Genomic DNA, 17,225 nt, shown 5'->3' with positions numbered 1-17,225 from the left:
TGATCTTCCAAGTTAATTATCTGATGAAGAATTAAGGTTAATTTTACATGAGATTTTTGATTTTGGTGAACCTCTGCTGGGTCTTTGTGATTAGCATTTCTTCTAGGTTCCGATAAATAATGATTTAATAATACTTTCTGAAATATTGATCAAGGTTAACCTTAAGGTTACTAAATCCTTTTTATGCAGAGTTATGAAAATTCTAGAGACCACTGAATTATCATTAAAACACAGAATAAGTGTTACCTTATGTTTAATAAGAATTCACTCCACAGGATCTATAGGAATACATGAGTTAGAGACAGTAAAAATTTTCACATTGCACTGATATTCTGAAATTCATTGTTTAAAGGAGTATTTCCATGGATGCATATTGAATATTAGCAAGAAGTTGACATCATTCTAGAGCTCATTTGACAGATAGCAATTTTATGTATGCCAGTATCAGCTTTTCTTTAAGTCAGGGAAAATTAAATCTCTGATTCTGTATGTTGTAGAGAAAGGTTTTTAGATGAATAGAAAATAGGGAAGTATATAAGTGTAATAATAAATAACTCCCAAGCAAGACTAAGAACTTGAAAATAAGCAAATGGAATTGCTATTTTGAGAGTCAAGCCTTAAAACACACATTACATATTAGAAAAAAAAACAAGATATACAAATTCAATGATTTGTGTATTTGTGCCAGAATTCCTCTTTTAAGGATCCTGCTCACAATTAGTAATGCAAGAATCTTTTTATTATTGCTAAAAAAATGAGTACCCTAGGATAGCATTATTGCTGACATCATTCTCCTAGCTAAAAATGTAATGATAATATAATTGTGAATCATTCCAGTTTTGTATACATCTACATACAGAAACATTAATTTCTATCAAGTTACATTAGTTACATGGATAAGAGGTAAAACTAGATAATCTTTATATAATATTTAAGGAGTCCTTTCTAATTCCTTTTTTATTTTTTTTAGAAAGAGTCTCACTCTGTTGTCCAGGCTAGAGTGCAGTGGTGTCATTATAGCTCTTCAACCTCAAACTCCTGGGCTCAAGTGATCCTCCTGCCTCAGCCTCCTGAGTAGCTGGCACTATGGGTATGTACCACCATTCTTTCAGCAAATATTTATTGAGCATTTAATCTATGCCAGATGCTACTGTGCAAACACAATTATTAAACACTCAGAGGCTTGCGCTTTTGTAGCTTTCAATGCTTCTTAGTAAGGTAAATGTTTATTGGATATGGCAGAACAGTGCTTACTACAAAGAAAGAAATCAATTAATGCTTATTGGATGATCAGATTAAAGTATCCTTACAAGCTACTTATATTTTCATGTGTAATTTTTCCATTGAGACCATGATTTGATCTTTACCTTATCAAGTGATACGTACAAAATATGTAATAATGATAAGCATATTTACCATGTATTGATTACTTGTAGTATGTCAGGTACTGTGCTAGACAACTTAGCTACATTTTATTATTTAATCTTCACAACACTCCTGTTAGGTTGGAAACTGCTAGTGTTTTTCCAGATGAGGAAACTAAGGCTCAGCCACCCAAATTGTAGGTGATTGAGCCAAGCCTCCAACCCAGGCAGTCTGAATCTGTAACATTTGAGATAAATGTATATAATGTTAAAACATTGTTATTTCTATCCTATAAATTAATTTTTATTTATTAGCTGAACGCTATATGAAAGAAAGTGTGCTAGCCAAATAATCATGCTACAGCAATAACTACCACAGTAAATAGGGTATGTGGTCTCTCTCTGGATTCAAAGATATTAGAGTTTTGTACTTAAAAAAGGTAGATGATACCTCACTGATAAATATACATTAGATACATTTCAACTGAACATGAATTTATTTATTACCTATTGTATGAACTGCATTGCATATACTGTATAGATAAAAATATTTGTTGGGCTAAACTAAAAGATTGCTCGAAGTACACACAAAATCAGCCAGTATTTTATCAGAGTTTCTAAATTCATTCTAGTTTTATAAGTGCTCAATAGACACATTTACCCAGCGGTAATGGGCATTATTGAAAGCTTCATTACTACTAGGCCTAAATGCTTTTGTCTTTGCAAATACTCTTAAGATAGAGTATGATGTTCACAAGTGTGGCCACCAGATGGCACTAGCCTTTTCCTTTTTTGAAGAGAAGACTTTTGCATGCAACATTCAGTGACTATCACTAGAGGTAAGGGGACAGAGTAAGAGGCAATTAAACAACTTTGCTAGACAACAAAGCAAATGAGAAATATTTTTATTGTTACCCTACTTTTTATCACTTTTGTAATTGCTCAAAATGAATTGTACTCAGGTCCTTTAAAAAGCATCAAATCTCACTTGGGATAATATATTCTATGATCCAGACCTCCACAATTCTGTTAACCTCACCTCTTACCACCCCCACCTCCATTCATGCCATTCCATTCCACTGCTTCTTTCACTTTCCTTGATCTTTAGGGTGTTTGCATTTCCTCTCTGTGGAACTTGCATTTCCTTTATGTGGAACTATTTCCAAAGATGTGTACAACTCACTCCCTTCGTTCAAGTCTGCACTCAGCATCTCCCCACACAGGCCTTCCCAGACCACCCTGTGAAAAACAGCACCTTCCTTATTCTCTATCCACTTACCCTCATTATTCTTCGCAGCAAGTGTCATTCCCAGATATACTGTTACATACCCTTCATTGTCTGTTTCCTTTATTACTCTATGAAGTCCTAAAAATGCAAAAACTTTGTCTTTTTAGTACCTAGAAGAATACTTCTCTAATGATAGAACTCAATAAATCAATAATTGAATGAATGAATGAACACCTAGGGAGAATGAGAGAATCATTAAATCCACACAAATCATTTGTCAAGAATGCAGATTTGCATGCTACCAACCTTACTTTCAGTTTTGCGTTTCCTTTTATACCTATTCATTAAGATTACTATATTAAGATCTCTTCAAATTACAAATTTTCTAAGTTAATTTGAGGTAATCACATTAAGTATATGTTTCAGATTCAGATTCAAGTATTGTTGGCCTAAATTCCCATATATAAAACTATGTTTTAAATATTTCTTCAAATACTAATGTTTGACCCCTATTACCAAAATCTCAGAATGAAATTTGATATTACTTTCAGCTAACTGAGATAGTAATGGTTTTCAATGTTCAGGTCCAGAGATTCAAATTATTCTTTATATTTTAATGCATGAAACTGGGAGCAATGTATATAAATAGCATTGTACGGGGGCTTATTTTGTGATTGGTTTTGAAGATCGGAAATATAGTCATAGGGGCTCTTTTAATGCCTTTATAAAGCAGAATCTAAAAGGTCAGCCAATGAGAAGAGAGAAGACTCTTTGCCCTTTTGTACTGTAAATTACACGGGTTGGCATTTAAGTGCACAATGTCAAAGGCAAGGCACATGCATTCAACCTGTGTGAAAGAGACAGCTGGCAGTGGGCAGAAAGAGGAAAATCCTGTCCTAATGCCTTCAACACTAAGCTGCCAATTGCACATCCCACCTTTCCAGTTTCTCATATCACAGTATTTGCCCTGTGGACAAAGAAGAAGTAGCCAAAGGAGCACTTTTCTTCCAACAGAGCAACAGCTATATTCCACCTCTGAGACCAATAACCCCTCCTAGCTGCCTTTGTTAAGCAACGACACGAGGGATGATGATCTGAACCATTTCAGCCCTTATAGCACGTTTGTAACAGTGGCTATTTTTGTCCAAGGCTAATTCCACATTTTGCTTATTTGGCTCTCACAAGGAACATTACTCATCCAGGACTAGGTAGGTGTAATGCACAACTGGAAGTGGGATTCAGACACTAATAAGAACATGTTGTAATAATTTCAACCAGAGGCAGCTTGTCATAATGGGTAGAGTAAGTGTGACAGTTATTTCCCTGCTTTAGGAGTAAAAGCCAGCTGGCAAGGAAGGGTGGATGTTTGCACTATTGTCCTCCAGCAACTCATTAGGAAAGACACTAAAAAAATCAGTTTGTGCTCACATCATCAAATATGTCTTCAGCTGTTGTTTCATACATCGTGTGTGTGTGTGTGTGTGTGTGTGTTGTGTGTGTAGTTAAACTAAGCAGCTGACAGAGAAGTTATTTAATCAAGAAGTTGTTAAATCCAATCATAATTTTTTTAAAAAATGTTTAGATTTAGAGAGAGATATTAAGGATCATCTACCAAAGTTTTTAATCTTTCTTTCCCTGCTGCAACATAAGTAATGATGAGGCCATACAACGTACTTCCATCACAAACACTGGCACTCTAAAAGCAGTTGTTGTCAAAGAGAACAAACACCTCCTCACTCACCTCCAGCTCCCACGAAGATAGATGAGGGCTATAGGAGTCTCAGAAGCTCATATACTTTGATAAAGTCTCCTCCTTACAAGATACTCCTCCCCTATACCCAACTCCCAACTCCAACAGAAAGCCGCTGACTCTGTTCCAACCCCTTGGTTTATAAAGGAAGAGCAGAAGCCCGGGATGATGAGAGACTTGCTCAAGGCTATATAGCCAGTGGCAGCATCAGACCTCATGTCCAGGCTCCTGACTCCAAGCAGAATATTCTGTTTCACTGCTCATGGCTACTTCTTTTATGAGCCTTGATAAGTGTTTTCCTTACCTGACAGCACAAAATCACCCAAGGATAACTTTAAAAATATAGAACTCTAGCCTCTATGCCAATTCAATGGAATCACAATCTCTGAAGGGAAGATGGACCCTGGTACTCTACATAATTAAATCTCTAGAGATTCATAATTTTAAAGAATTGATTTGGGTACAATCATCCTTACTAGAAACCTCAGAGAATAAAAGAAAGTGCAAGTAAAAATTATAGCAGTGCAACAGGTGCAAACTGGTGTGTCTGTCTCCTTGGGTGATCCTCACACCCCCACCTACTAGTTGCTGATCACTGGCGCTTTGGCCCTGATTCTAGAATCAGAGAGAGCAGAGTTCAAGTCTTCATTCTTTTCTGTATTGGCAGTGGAATTTTTACTTTCGGAAACAAATGAATATGTGATCTGTTTGTTCTTCCATGAAATGACAGTGGTGATTTTCATCAGTTTATTTTCAGTACCTAACTGAGTGATCGAAATACTGCAAACAGAAGTGAATGTTGACATGAATGGTCAAATCCTATAGGAAGAGGAATTCTGACGTTTTAAGGAGATAATTCGAGCAAAGTGCTTGAAATGTAATAGGTGGACAATAAATATAAGTTCCTTTTTCATGCAGGGCTTTAACCAACAAAATTACAATTATCTCAAATGACCTAACTACTATTTTTTTCCAGTTTTGGATAGAAGTCATTTTTAAAGGTTGATTTTTATAAAAATATAAGAAAACAAATGGTTTTCACGAAGTTTTCAAGTGACTCTCCCCTGACATGCACTAACGGCAAAGGATGGCAGCTCAAAAACAAGCCTGCTTTCAAGTGTTCTTCCCCGTTCTACTGTTTTCCTGGCAGAGATGCAAGGACTTTTTTTTTTTTTTTAAACAGAAAAACTGTCTATTATTCTCTCAAAACAATTAACACAAAAAGTTTTGAATTCAGTGAAGGTCAGAGGATTAATAGGTTTTATCTGCAATGTGTTTGAAAAGCTAATTAAGACTCCACATCCAGTGGAGGAGACTGGGAATACAATATTTAGTTTTTCTCTACATGACCGCAGTGAAGAAAAGTGAACAGGGAAAGACAAAGTGAATGTGAAAACTTCATAGACAGGAGGCAAATCCTTTTTAAAGAAAATAAAACTGAAAATACATCTGTGACAGAAGATGCTTCCTTTATTTATTCAATGAATGTATTTAGCATCTGTTTTATACTGGCATTATGCTAGGTGCTAGATACTCTGTTGAACAGAACAGAATGGTCTCACTTAGCTTTATTTTATTTTTTTTTTGCCTAGAGACCACTTAATTAACAAAGGAACTACATTAAAAATTAATAAAAAAATTTAATCGTTGTTAACAAATGTGAAAAGGGAAATGTTTTTTGGGTTCCACATAATGTTGTTTAACAACACCCACTTAACCAACCAATTTAAACGCTGAGATGAAAACAAACGCATTTTGAAAAGTCATCCTGACAGTAATATATACATTTTCCTCTCATTCTTTTATATTTTTCTTTTACTAACAATATTCTTCTTCTAGTTAAAAAATGAGGAAACAGCAGAGATCTCAAAATTCTCTGTGGAAATTTATCTGCTAATAACCTGTGAACTAAAATAAAATCCTAAGCCCCATCAACTGAACAGACCCCCTCTTGGCCAATGGAACCCCAGAGAAACCTTAAAGCTGAGTTCCCAGCCATGCTGAGATGGGAGGTCAGGCAGGCCTCAGTACACCCACTTCCTCGCACACAGCCATCAGGCTTTCTTCCCTAAGGACTAGCAGAAACCAATCTTGTGATCACTCCTCCCTTTTTGCAGTTGCAATATGACAATTGACCATTATTCCTTCCTGATAAGAGAACACCAACCATGAAGTAGTTGTGACTCTTCTTCAGAGGCTGTGAAGACAGGGTGCGCATGTCCTCTGCTTCCCCTTTTGACATCAGAGAGCCAAAAACTCTACCCTCGGATCACGCTTATGCCGCCATTTTCTGAATCTGGATCTATGAAGGGGCATGAAGCTCAGTGCGCATGTGCATGTTTCTCCTACAAATATTCATGACTCCTCCTATAGCTGTTAAATATGTATATTCAGCCATGCTGCTCAGCATAAATTACTCTTCCCCTTGTCCCTCCCTGGAAGTATGTGCTCTTGGCTTCTGCCCAGGCCTATGACTCCAAGGCCGTCAGAATGGCCACCCTGAAGGCTGTAACCCTCCATAAGAAATAAAGCTCTCCTTTCCAAATTTACGAGCCTCATCATTTCTTCAGTTGATGAATCCATTTAAATAAATACTGACGCATGTTTTCTTTCCACCCCTTTGAGCCTCAGTTGCCATATACCTTGTCAATTACCTGTGTAATGTTTTGCTTGGCTATCTCCTCTTGATACACCATGTTGGATCAGGCCCTAAGGAGTGCCTTATCATTAGCACTGTTCTAATAGATTTGAACTCTGTAATATTTATTAAAGTAGCTTTTTAAATAATATTTATCTTGGTCTCTCATCACTGACAAAGATTGGCAGATTAATATTCTTAAGCATAGATGTGATCATGTCAATCTCCCGCATTTACCCCTTCAGGGGCTTGCCATGGCAAAGTACCCAGATGTGCCCTCAAAGCTAATCAAACAAACTACATTTCCTATCAAGACCTGGCTTTCCAACTTCATTTCCCATTGTTTCTGTGCTGGTCTCTTTCCATACTTTACCTGAACTTTTCTCTATTCTCTTTCCACCTACTCTCTTTTGCCTTTTTCAGGAAAAGTCTACCACAGGAGTGAGCATATTACAATCAGCCTTCCATATCTGTAGGTCCATGGGTGCCGCATCCACAGGTTCAATCAACAGCAGATCGGATCGAAAATATTTGGAAATAAAACAATACAAACTAACAGCATAACAATAAAAAATAATACAAATAAAAAAACAATACAGTATAACAACTATTTACATAGCACTGTATAATATCCAGTATTATAAGTAATCTAGAGATGATTAAAGTATATGGAAAGATGTGCATAGGTAATATGCAAATACTATGTCATTTTTATAAGAAACATGAGCTTCTGCAGATTTGGTATCCCTGGCAGGGGAGGAAGTAAAGGGAGGTTCTGGAATCAATCCCCTTCCCAGATACCAACGGATGACTATACTTGGTTCTGCCCACACACCGACCATGTCACCCAAGTTTGGCCAGTCAGAATATTACATGGGAATTTTAATTTGCATGCTTTTTCTCGGCATTCAGAGTTTTATGACTTTATAAGCCTCAAGCTTACAGAAGCAATCATGCTACACTATGTAGAGAGTTTACCCACAACTGTAACTAAGCAGGGAAGCCAATGAGGGATGGGAAAAGACAGATAGAGAAAGAGTCATGACAATATTAGGTCATTAAATGTGAAATGTCCATTTCAAGTCAAAAGTGTAGTTTATTATATCTCAAAAAAGAAGCAGTATAATTAATCAAAGTGTGTGCCTAAACTTTTGACAATGTTTTGCCATCTTAATAGTTGCTTATTTATGCCAGCAGAGAAGAAGCTTGGGAAGCGAATGGCAATGAAATCACCAAAGGTGTTTTCCACAGCTTGTTGGGAATTGCCCATTTTTCCTTGCAAGAAGTGGTCCAAAGCCTGGAAGAAGCAGTAGTCAGTTGGTGCAAAGTCTGGTGAATATGACAGATGACAGAGAGTTTCCAAGTCCAGCTCCTATAGCTTGAACAGTGTTGTTTTTTGTGACATGTGGTCTTGCAAGAGGATTGGCCTGTCTCTGTTGACCAATCTCAGCTGCTTAATCACAAGCATCCTCATAATTTCATCCAGTTGGTTGCAGTAGACATCACTGTAATCGACTGGCCAGGTTTCATGAAGTTGTAGTGGATAATACCAGCACTGGACCACCAAACACACACCATTAGCTTTTTTTTAAATGAATATTCAGTTTTGGACTATGTTTCAACACTTCATCTTTATCTAACTATTGTGCTGAATGCTTGCGATTGTGAAAAATAATCCATTTTTCATCACAAAAGACAATACGGTGTAGAAATGGTTCACCTTTATGTCATGACAGCAAAGAAAGGCAAGCTTCCAAATGATTTCTCTGCTGACGCTTGTTTAATTCATGTGGAACCTTCTATCCAGCTTCTTTACCTTGCCATTTGTTTCAAATGGTCCAATATTGTTGTAATAGTAATGTCAAACCTTGCTGCTAATTTACGCATAGGTTGAGATGGATTCACTTCCACTACAGCTTTCAGCTTATCATTATTCACCTTGGTCTCAGGTCACCCATGTGGCTCATTTTCAAGATTAAAATCAGCAGAATGGAACTTCTCCAACCATTCGCTTACTGTGTGTTCATTAGCCACATCCTTCCCAAACACTTTATTGATACTTCGAGCTGTCCGTGCTGTATTAGTTCCATGACAGAACTCATATTTGAAAATAACATGATTTTTTACTTATTCATGGTTTCACAAATATTGCTCTAAAAAAACTGAAAGATAATCACCAGCCAAAAAGTGTGTTTGAAAGACTGAGGATGTACCTCCACAATAAAAATAAAATAAGTGTCAAACTGAATTTTCAGAGATATTAACTGTCAAACTTACTACTTAATGAAATCAGACATTTCATACTTAATAACATAAATATTCTTTATAAGTCTGAATCCAACATTCCTCCTGTTGGACTCCCAAGGAAAGTAATCCAATAGATTTTTAAAACTAATTTGTACTGAATTGATTATGATGAATCAAAGACCTAAGAGGTTGTTCACAAAATAGTGGGCATTCCAAATTTTTTTTTTTTTTTGGAGACAGAGTCTCGCTCTGTTGCCAGGGCTAGAGTGCCGTGGCGTCAGCCTAGCTCACAGTAACCTCCAACTCCTGGGTTTAAGCGATCCTTCTGCCTCAGCCTCCCGAGTAGCTGGGACTATAGACATGCGCCACCATGCCCGGCTAATTTTTCTATATATTTTTAGTTGTCCAGCTAATTTCTTTCTATTTTTAGTAGAGACAGGCTCTTGCTCTTGCTCAGGCTGGTCTTGAACTCCTGACCTCGAGCTATCCTCTCACCTCAGTCTCCCAGAGTGCTAGGATTACAGGAGTGAGCCACCGCACCCAGCTCCAAATATTTTTTAAATAATTGGATGAAATCATCATTGCTTACAATTTATGCAAGCAATAATTTAGGACAAAATAGTTGAATAAAATTGTGCAAGTTTATGTAACAAGAGTTAGGCCTAATGTAGAAAGCATTTGATGTCTTTAGTATTTACTACCTAAGGTTAAGTTCTACATTCCTCTATTCCTCTATTTATCCTCTGTTTATCTTAATAATGACAATTATCATAGGTTTTAAACCTCATGGATCTACAATAGCTATAAACAATAATGGAGAGGCTTGAGGTTTTCAAGGGGTTATTAGAAAAAAATAGTAAAAATATGTAACAGGAATAAATTATGGATTACCACTTAACACAAACAATAGTGGGTTCTTTTCTAACTATAATTACTAGTAAAGCTAATAGATGTAACAGCATTATGGGATCTTATGTCTGGTTTGCCTTGGACTGTCTCACTGTTTTTATTAATAGTTTGGACAGATAAACATCCAGCTATAATATACCATCTGTACACATTAAAAATAAAAAAAAGCAAGGTTAGGCTCAGAATAAAATTAAAAGAATCACTTGGATTTTGTTTCCTATTTTATTTGTTAATTAAAACAAATGAGAGTTGTCCTTGATTTTAGTCATAAAAAAATTTAATTACATTAACATGTATTTCTGGACATCAAGTGATGAATTGACAAATACATTTTTCGTTCTAAGCTTGATTAAATAAATATATATCTGTTCACTCTCTAAAGCAGGCTACCAAATATTAAGCATCTGTGAACACGTATCAGAGAAAAATTATTTCTCTTCCATAAGAAGTTGCACAGCAAGGTGAGGTCAATCAAACTCAAAATCCTTGATATAATTTGTTATCTCTCATTATTTAATAGTCTTAAAATTACTATAACTATTCTAAACCTGTATGGAGGTTTACGTGAGTTATGAATATTTATGTTGAAAATTACAAAATACTAACATAAACTAAGTTAGACAAAGTGAGGAATAAATTAAATCCTGTAACATAAGGAAGAGGGTCAGGGGATGTTAATTTTCAGGGACATCTGGATCATAGACTTGACATATCTTTAAACTTCTACCTTAGTTTTTTCTTTTCTTTTCTTCTATGTGTCAACATTATTTTCAAGGTTGGCTGTCACAACAAGGGTATAAATATGACCAATAGCATTTCTTGGACTCACCCAATTTCACTACCTAAGAAAAGAGACCATCTTCCTGTTGTCTTTTTCAAAAAGTCCACGGACAGCGCTCTGGTCCAACTTGAACCACAGGCCGCCACTCATGGGCGTAGTGACAGGTGGAGCAATGACGATAACTTGGAGCCCCACTTGAGCCTACATGGTTGGAGTTTAGGGGAAGAGCCATTCACCAAATGAGCAGGACAAGATGAAAGAGACATACCAAAGGGAAAAATTCAAATTGCCCGTTGCCAGGTTTTGTTGATTCTATCTTCTGTTAGGCAAGAATATTTATCATTGAATATGATTAATTAAAAACTGCATTCAATGGTGCATATGGAAACTCTATGCCTCCTATCACTAATGCACCAGACTGAATGAAAACTATTTTCCAACCTGCAGTTTTTAACTCCTTCCTACATAATTTCACTTTCCCATTTCTAATTGGTTACTCTGTCCTACTTCTTTCATACTGACATTCACACATCCATGCTTTCTCACCAAGGATAAATTCTTTCAATAGATGCCATTTTATAAAAAAGTTGAAGCTGTGGTTTTTTTCATATGCATTATATATTTTTACAGGCTCTCTACAAACAAGAAAAAAAATAACTCATACATCAATTAGCATTCTTTCTGTGGTTTTTCAAAAAATCACTTGCTATTAAAGACCTCACACATTAATTATTCCTGTCATTTTGATAAAATTTGAGCAAAGCTAAAATTCAGTTGAAATGGCAAATTAAAATTTGCATATTTGTGAAATCTAAGTCCTGAGACTGTGGGTTCTATTGGAAATGGAAGAAATTTGTTCAAACAACAAATGATTAGAAATGGCAAGGATGTGTGATTAGGACCTCAGTTAATGGCCTGGCTACATGAGAAATGCTGCCCTGGTGTTATCTTTAGCCATCAGCTTTTTGCACCATCGTGGAGTCTTTAGATTTTACTCTGTGTGAGATGGGAAACCTTCACAAACGTGGAAAGAGATGAAGGTGGGGCCTCCACCAGCCTGGGTGCCTGAGCAGCTATGATGAGCACAGCAACTTCCCCAACGTGTAGCATGAACAAGAAATAAATTCTATCATTTTTTAAAGCTGCTGGAATTTTCAGGTTTTTTGTTATTGTCATTACAGTATGACCTTGCCTTTCAAGGCAAGAGAGGATGGTTCTGGGCTGGGGTGGTTCTTAAAGGTAGGGAGAAGGAGTGAGCTACTAAGCATATTTCAAAGGTGAAGGTGACAGGATTTCATAATGAATTAAGAAGGAGAAATAAAGAGTGAAGGGTGACTAGGGAGATTTAGATATAAGCAAAAAAATAAATAAATAAAGCAATAATTTGCTGATAAGAGGTAAAGAGCTGAGTATAGAGGACACATTCAGGAGGGTGTTGTATAAAGATTTGACCATATTAACCATATTAGCTTTTTTTTAACCATATTAACTTTGGGATGTCTAATAGACATTAATACTTAAATGGAGGTAGTGAATAGGCAATTGGATATATGAATGTGGAGGTCAGGGAGATGGCAGAGCTGGAGATACACATTTGGGAGTCCTTATTATAAAAATGGTTTTAAAATAATGGGACTTTATGAGGTTACCAAGGAAGTGAGTATAGAGAAAGAGGAAAGACATAGAATTGAGCCTTAGGGTGCTTTCAGTTTAAGAGCCCAGAAGGAAAAGGAGGAAATCAGCAAAAGAAAACAAGAAATATTGACAAGAGATATTAAAAGGAAAGAGGATTGTCTAAGAGGCTGAGTGAAGAGAGATTGACTGTCAAATGCTCCTGAGAACTGAGAGTTCACATCTGGATTTGTTAATGTGGAGAATTGACAAGAATTGCAATGAGGGTTAAAGCCCGAATGAAGTGGGTACACGGGAGACTGGAAGGAGGGTGTAGACAACTCTTATGAGGTGTTTAGCTCATCATAAGGGAATCTGAGAAATGGGGCAGTAATCTGAGAGGGCTGTGCTGTCAACACCAGGATATAGATGATAGAGCACATTTTATGCTGCTGGGAATGACCAAGAGAAGTCACAATGAATTTGCAGAGGAGACAATTGCTAGAGTGATGCTCCTCAGTTAGCAGGTAAGGGTGGCATATTGTGCACCAGTGGAAGGATTTTTTTCTATAAATATGAACATATTCACTATTGTGTTGTATTCAGCCAAGATGGTAGAGAACGGAAGGATTTAGATGAAGTATGTTAGTGGACTTGATAGAGCTCATGGGAGATATCTTCTAAGTTTTATTTTCTTAGGGAAATAGGAAATAAAGTAGTTGGCTGATAGAGAAAAAGGATAAAATGGTGAATAAGGATTTTAATAAAGTGAACAATTTGAAGACAACAGTCTCAGAAAAGGGAGAGTGAACTAACTAGTAGGATTCAATTCCTAAAAGGTAATGGAATCACCAAGAATCACCCTTTCAAAAGACTAACTTAGTATTAATATTTACTTCACAAATATCCACTGAGCCCCTGGTGCATGGGTGGCATAGTGGGACAATAATAAGTAGTACAAATTCCTGGAAACTTTGGTATATATACAAATTTTTGCGGGGGAGAGGCCCCAAGTGTTTCACCACATTCTATTGATGGACTGGTTTCACATTGTCAATATTTTGTTTTGTTTTTTTTCTTTGTTCTTTGATTTGTGTAATTTGAATACGTACCCACCTCTACATTGGCATAGTGTCTTTCCGGACAACTATTTTTATGTACCTTTTCTTCTCATGATTTTAACATTAGCTTCTTCATCTGTTCATATTTTTGACCTTATATCCTATGACTAACATAGTTAAAAAGATATGGGCAGTGACTAACACAATTGCTACATTTTACTGACACAAATTATTTTGAGAAAAAAACAGATACTGCTTATAATTGCAGAAGTATTATATGTGCTCCTCCTCTGACTCCCTCAGTTACTTATAACAGACAAACTTCCTAAAATATAATCACACTTCTTACTTTCTGGTCTAGAAATTTTTGTTATCTGAAGTTTTTTTCCTTTTTTTGCATCATAAGTAATTATTAAGCTTTCCCTCCTACCTTAAGCTTATTGTCATTTGAGTTTTCCTACTGAGATATTTCAAGGTATTTCTTTGCCCTGAGGACAATTAATCATTATTCCATACAAGTAATACATTTTTTCCATGGTGTCCTTGGTTTATGCAGACATCAATAAAACATGCTCTGGTTAGATTCACAATAATGTTTTATGCTAGAGTAGACAGTCAGGAGAGATAGTATAAATTCAGGTTATACAGTGAACATTACTATGACCTCACTTCCTGGAATCAACCCTGGAGCATATTTTTTTAAACTAACCTTCCTAAAAGAGTTGATCAAGTGACAAAATTTAAGATAATGACAACAATAATAATTTAAAACTTCGTATTAATGGTTAAGTAAGACAGACATCAGTTTCATTAAGCCAGATGTTTAATTTTGGGAAAATAGAACCTTATAAGTCATCTTAAATGTAATGCAATCCAATTTGTTACAGGATTACCTCCAAAAATTTGGGAGAGATTCCCACTCTTCCACTGCTTGAACACTTCAAATGGTAGACTTCACTGATTTAAAAGATTCCCTATGTAATCTTGACCATCCCACATTGTCTACTTCTAACTTCTACCATGGAGCCTTCATTCTTAGGGATAATAAAAAGTAAGTCTACACCTAAATAGAAGAGTAGATCAAAGTTAGGAACATGACTTTGATGTTCTTCCTCTTCCTCATTTCCATATTAAACATCCGCATTTCTGAAGTACTTTTTTCTGAATAAAATCTGGTTTGTTTCAAAATATCTTTACTAAAATTAAAGAATGTTATCCAAATGTGATTCTAATACTACAAAGTATAGTGGAAAGATTTCACTCTTTAGATATAATATTTTAATTAATTAAAGCTTTTGTTGTCACTTGCTTTTGTTGATCATACTACATTATCCTATGTTGAGCTGTTCTTCTAAAATATTTAAGTATTCTCTCCATAGATGGCAGCTAAAAAAGTTTTCCCACATTTTATTCTGTAAATAAATATAAATAAAACCACCCATATTTTCACTACCTAGAAATAACTTCTTAAAGTGAATTCTTATATTTGTTTTACAATGTGGTAGTTACTCCGTTTTATTGTGATTTTATTACCCCAATTTAGGAAATCACCCCTCAACCCAATTTCAGTCAAAATTACTTGGAAAAAGTTTATGTAATTATTTTGTGGATGGATAGTACCCATGGCCTAACCTAAGACAATCATATTATTCCTTCACCCTCACCACAAAGGTTGGTTCAGGAATGGGCTTTTAAGAGTTAATATGATTCAATTCAGGTTTTTTCTTTGAGCTCTCAGGAGGCCAGTCTATTTTTTTCCCCACAGGACATGAACAAGAGAGGATATAGGGTAGCACCTACAACAAATTTGCAACTATGTTGGCTATTACTAAGGAAGCAGAGTCTAAAATTGGAGAAAGATAAACTTCATCCTGATGGTCTCCGGTAACTCCTGCATCAAGCTGAACTCAAAGCCAGTTTACTCCAGAACTTTAGCTGGATACACTAACACATTCCTTATTTTAGATGGTCTGCCACTTGCAAGAGCAAGTATCTTCAGGGATAAACCAATGTTAAAATTTTATGTATTCCAATGTCCATCCTGATTAAAAATATTTATATGTGTCTTGGTCAAATGCCTCGTTACATAAGCTGGTTGCATACCTATTCAAAATCTCTAATATTCACCAACCTATCAGAAGAGAAATAAATTCTATATTTTTGCCTTGATCTTAGTGTAAGACCTAGAATCTGCCCTATAGTGGTAGCGCTCACAGTGTAGTTATTCACTTGCCTCTTTTCTAAGGTCCTTGGGAACAAGTACCATGTCTTTTACACTAATATATCTCCAATATTATGCAGACATCCCTGCACATATTATGGATTTATTAAATGTTTGGCTGAATGAAGGAAAGCATAATTTTTCTACAAAAATAATGAAAATGAGACACCTCCCTCTCACCACTCACAAAAATTAATTCAAGATGAATAGAAGACTTAAATCTAAAGCATGAAACCATAAGAATTCTAAAGGAAATGTAGGAAAAACTCTTCTAGACATCGACCTAGGCAAAGAATTTATGACTAAAACCCCAATGACAATCATGGCAACAACGAATATTCATAAATGAGATTTAATTAAACTAAAAAGCTTCTGCACAGCTAAGGAAATAACCAACAGAGTAAATAGACAACATACAGAATGGGAGAAAATATTTATAAGCTACATATCCGATAAAGAGCTAATATCCAGAATTTACAAAAAACTCAAGCAAATCAGCAAGAAAAAAACAAACAACCCTATTAAAAAGTGGGTGAAAGACATGAACAGAAGCTTCTCAAAAGAAGAAAGACAAATGGACAAAAAACATATGAAAAAATGCTCAACACCATTAATCATCAGAGAAATGCAAATTAAAGCCACAATGAGATATCACCTTACCCAAGTTAGAGTGGCTTTTATTAAAAAGTCCAAAAACAATAGACGCTGGTGTGGATGCAGAGAGAAAGGAACGCTTATACACTGTTGGTAGGACTGCAAATTAGTACAATAATTATGGAAAACAGTATGGAGAGTCCTCAAAGAGCTAAAAGACCTATCATTCGATCGAGCAATCTTACTATTGGATATTTATCCAAAGGAAAAGAAGACTTTTTGATGAAAAGACACATGCACTTGAATGTTTATTGCAGCATAATTCACAATTGCAAAGATGTAGAATCAACCCAAGTGCCCATCAATTCATGAGTGGATTAATAAAAATGTGGTATATGTATACCATGGAGTACTACTCAGCCATAAAAAGGATGAATGAATACCTTCTACAATAATCTGGATGGAACTGGAGACCATTCTCCTAAGTGAAGTATCTTAAGAAGGGAAAAGCAAACACCACATGTTCTTACTATTAAATTGGAACTAACTGAGGAGCACACATGTGCACAGGGGGAAGTAAAACTCAGTGGAAATCAACCAGGAGGGAGGGGGGAGGATGGGAGGGATGAAAACCTACCTAATGGGTACAATGAATACTATCTGGGTAATGGGCACACCTATATCCAGGACTTAAGCATTACATGTAACCTAAAACATTTGTACCCCCTTAATGTGTTTAAATTAAAGAAAAAAACTTGTTTTTACCTGACATCTCGCCTCCTGTACCACTCTGAGTAACTTATGACATTTGCAAGAGACCA

At 35.9% G+C, this 17,225-nt stretch overlaps 1 protein-coding gene across 1 annotated transcript in view; it reads right to left on the bottom strand.

The window, feature by feature from the left end:
- TRDN (triadin) overlaps positions 1-17,225 on the bottom strand; it is a 442,356-nt gene that overhangs the window by 217,649 nt on the left and 207,482 nt on the right. The window contains exons 14-15 of the mRNA XM_012643801.1: positions 11,546-11,550; positions 2,590-2,644 (exon numbers count right to left, since the gene is read on the bottom strand). Coding sequence (XP_012499255.1) covers positions 2,590-2,644; positions 11,546-11,550 — 60 coding nt within the window. The remainder of the gene's footprint in view (positions 1-2,589; positions 2,645-11,545; positions 11,551-17,225) is intronic.

Source organism: Propithecus coquereli, unplaced genomic scaffold (genome assembly GCF_000956105.1).
Source record: "Propithecus coquereli isolate 6110/MARCELLA unplaced genomic scaffold, Pcoq_1.0 Scaffold200, whole genome shotgun sequence".
In the NCBI taxonomy this organism is placed as follows: Eukaryota; Metazoa; Chordata; class Mammalia; order Primates; family Indriidae; genus Propithecus; species Propithecus coquereli.
Note: the sequence above shows the minus strand (reverse complement) of the source record. Positions and strands in the feature narration are given on the sequence as shown.